The sequence below is a fragment of the Cyprinodon variegatus genome, unplaced genomic scaffold (assembly GCF_000732505.1).
Source record: "Cyprinodon variegatus isolate N-32 unplaced genomic scaffold, C_variegatus-1.0 Scaffold1618, whole genome shotgun sequence".
In the NCBI taxonomy this organism is placed as follows: domain Eukaryota; kingdom Metazoa; phylum Chordata; class Actinopteri; order Cyprinodontiformes; family Cyprinodontidae; genus Cyprinodon; species Cyprinodon variegatus.
Window position 1 is genome coordinate 44,100 of NW_015152071.1, and position 1,911 is coordinate 46,010.

A 1,911-nucleotide genomic window follows, 5' to 3' on the forward strand; every position below is an offset into this window, starting at 1 on the left:
TTTCTTGAATCGAGAATGTCGGTGGCTGAAAACCATAAACAACATAGAAGGGGGAAAGACCAGTGGTACAGGACGGGAGAGCGTTGATAGCCTGCTCCACCAATGGTAAGCTGTGAGACCATTTGGTTGGGTAAGACTCACAGAGGATGCGAAGCTTTGTTTCGATCTCTTGGTTGGCCCTCTCCGTCTGTCCATCAGTCTGTGGGTGGAAACCAGAAGATAAACTGACAGAGATGCCCAGCATGGAGCAAAACTCCCTCCAGAAACTGGAAACAAACTGTGGTCCTCTATCCGAGACAATGTCCTTGGGCAGGCCGTGAAGACAGAAGACCTCACGAGCTAAGACCACCCCCATCTCCTTAGCAGATGGTAGTCCCTTGAGGGGCACCAGATGAACCATCTTGGAGAACCTGTCGATGACAGTCAACAGGACAGTGAAACCATTAGAGGGGGGCAGACCTGTGACAAAGTCCATGGCGATGTGAGACCAGGGACGGCATGGGATCGGAAGGGGTCGCAGCAACCCCGGAGAGCAGAGCAGGCAGACAGGCCACAATCATAACAGAAGCATTTGCGGAGCAGCAAGCTCCCCATAGGGTCTAATGTAATTCTCCCAGCGCGATAGGAGACTCTTTTTGAGGAAGCTACGCTTGTAGCTCACTGTCTGCATTGCTCTGGTTGCAGAGAGTTGTCGGTTTTGTAGAATAAATAATTTGCAGACGAGTTTCAGCAGCCACGGCGCTAATTGGGCATTTACATCTGAGAAGGGATTCATGAGTTGTGAAGTACTGTTGGGGGGACTGGAAGCTGAGAAAAAATTCTGGTATCTGTGGGATTTCTAGTGTCAATTCACCGTTTTACAATGTCTCTTCATGTGGACATTTGTCCTGCTTTTTGTAGATGGATGCAGCCAGTCCAGTCTGCTTCATCAGGAACCTCTTCTTGTCCCCAGTGGGAAGAAAGATTCAGAACCAGGGCTGGACTGCTGACTGACAAACAGTGCAGCTTTGCAGCAGGTAAGCCTGAGCATCTTCAAGCAGAACTTCCTTCTCTTGTCTCTGGAATAAACACTGGTGTCTAAAAGTTTGTGATGAATTATTTTCACAGAATTTCTGTTTTTCCAGTGTGTGTAAGCATAACATTTGTGTCCAGCCCAAAAACAGATTAGATTTTTTTCATGAAGGTTCTGTTTTCAGTGCTTTTGCTAGAATCCATTACAGTGGGGAAAAGCAGTTTTTGAACACCATGCTATTTTTCAAGTTCTCCCACTTAGAAATCCTTGGAGGGAGTCTGAAATTGTCACAGTAAGGTAAAACTGCAAGATGGCGCCAGTGTTTGAGGCTTGCCGTCTGACTCTCCTCCTGTTTTGTCTCTCTCTCTCCTGTCAGGTTTTAATTTTATTTCAAATGTAAACTCTCTGATTGTGTATGATCACCAAACATTGCTGGATATTTGTTCCTCAGCTAGAAACACTTTACTGAGGACGTATAATACAGAAAAACTTCGACCCTGCCGTCGGGCATTCCAGCTCACCTGTGTCGTTTCTGGATTTTGCCTTTCCGTTGGAAGCGGGTGCGCCACCGTGGAAGGCGCAGCGGTCAGCTAGTGCGATCGAAGGCTGCTCTGCGGCGTTGTTTTTCTGTCTCCACGATGTGTGGTCTGGTGCCTCGCCTTTCCTGTCCATTCCGTGTGTTGGATCATGTGGATTCCTGTCTGGTTCCTGTCGGTGGAGGCCGGGATGGAGTGTTCCAGTCCCGTGGTCCCTGCGTTTTTCGGCCCTGTAGACGCAGGGTGAATCCTAGCAACCTACGCCCTCTCTGCCGGGAGTCCCGGACGGCAGCTGATGACGTGGATCCGCCGATTTCTGTGAGGATCGGTTTGGTAAATGCCAGGTCGCTGGCAAATAAAACT

At 48.9% G+C, this 1,911-nt stretch overlaps 1 protein-coding gene across 1 annotated transcript in view; it reads left to right on the forward strand.

The window, feature by feature from the left end:
* Positions 1-473: 473 nt before the first annotated feature.
* Positions 474-1,911, forward strand: part of LOC107104111 (protein NLRC3-like) — a 38,988-nt gene continuing 37,550 nt past the window's right edge. Inside the window, exons 1-2 of the mRNA XM_015404027.1 lie at positions 474-481; positions 901-1,016. Of these exons, the coding sequence (XP_015259513.1) occupies positions 474-481; positions 901-1,016 (124 nt within the window). The remainder of the gene's footprint in view (positions 482-900; positions 1,017-1,911) is intronic.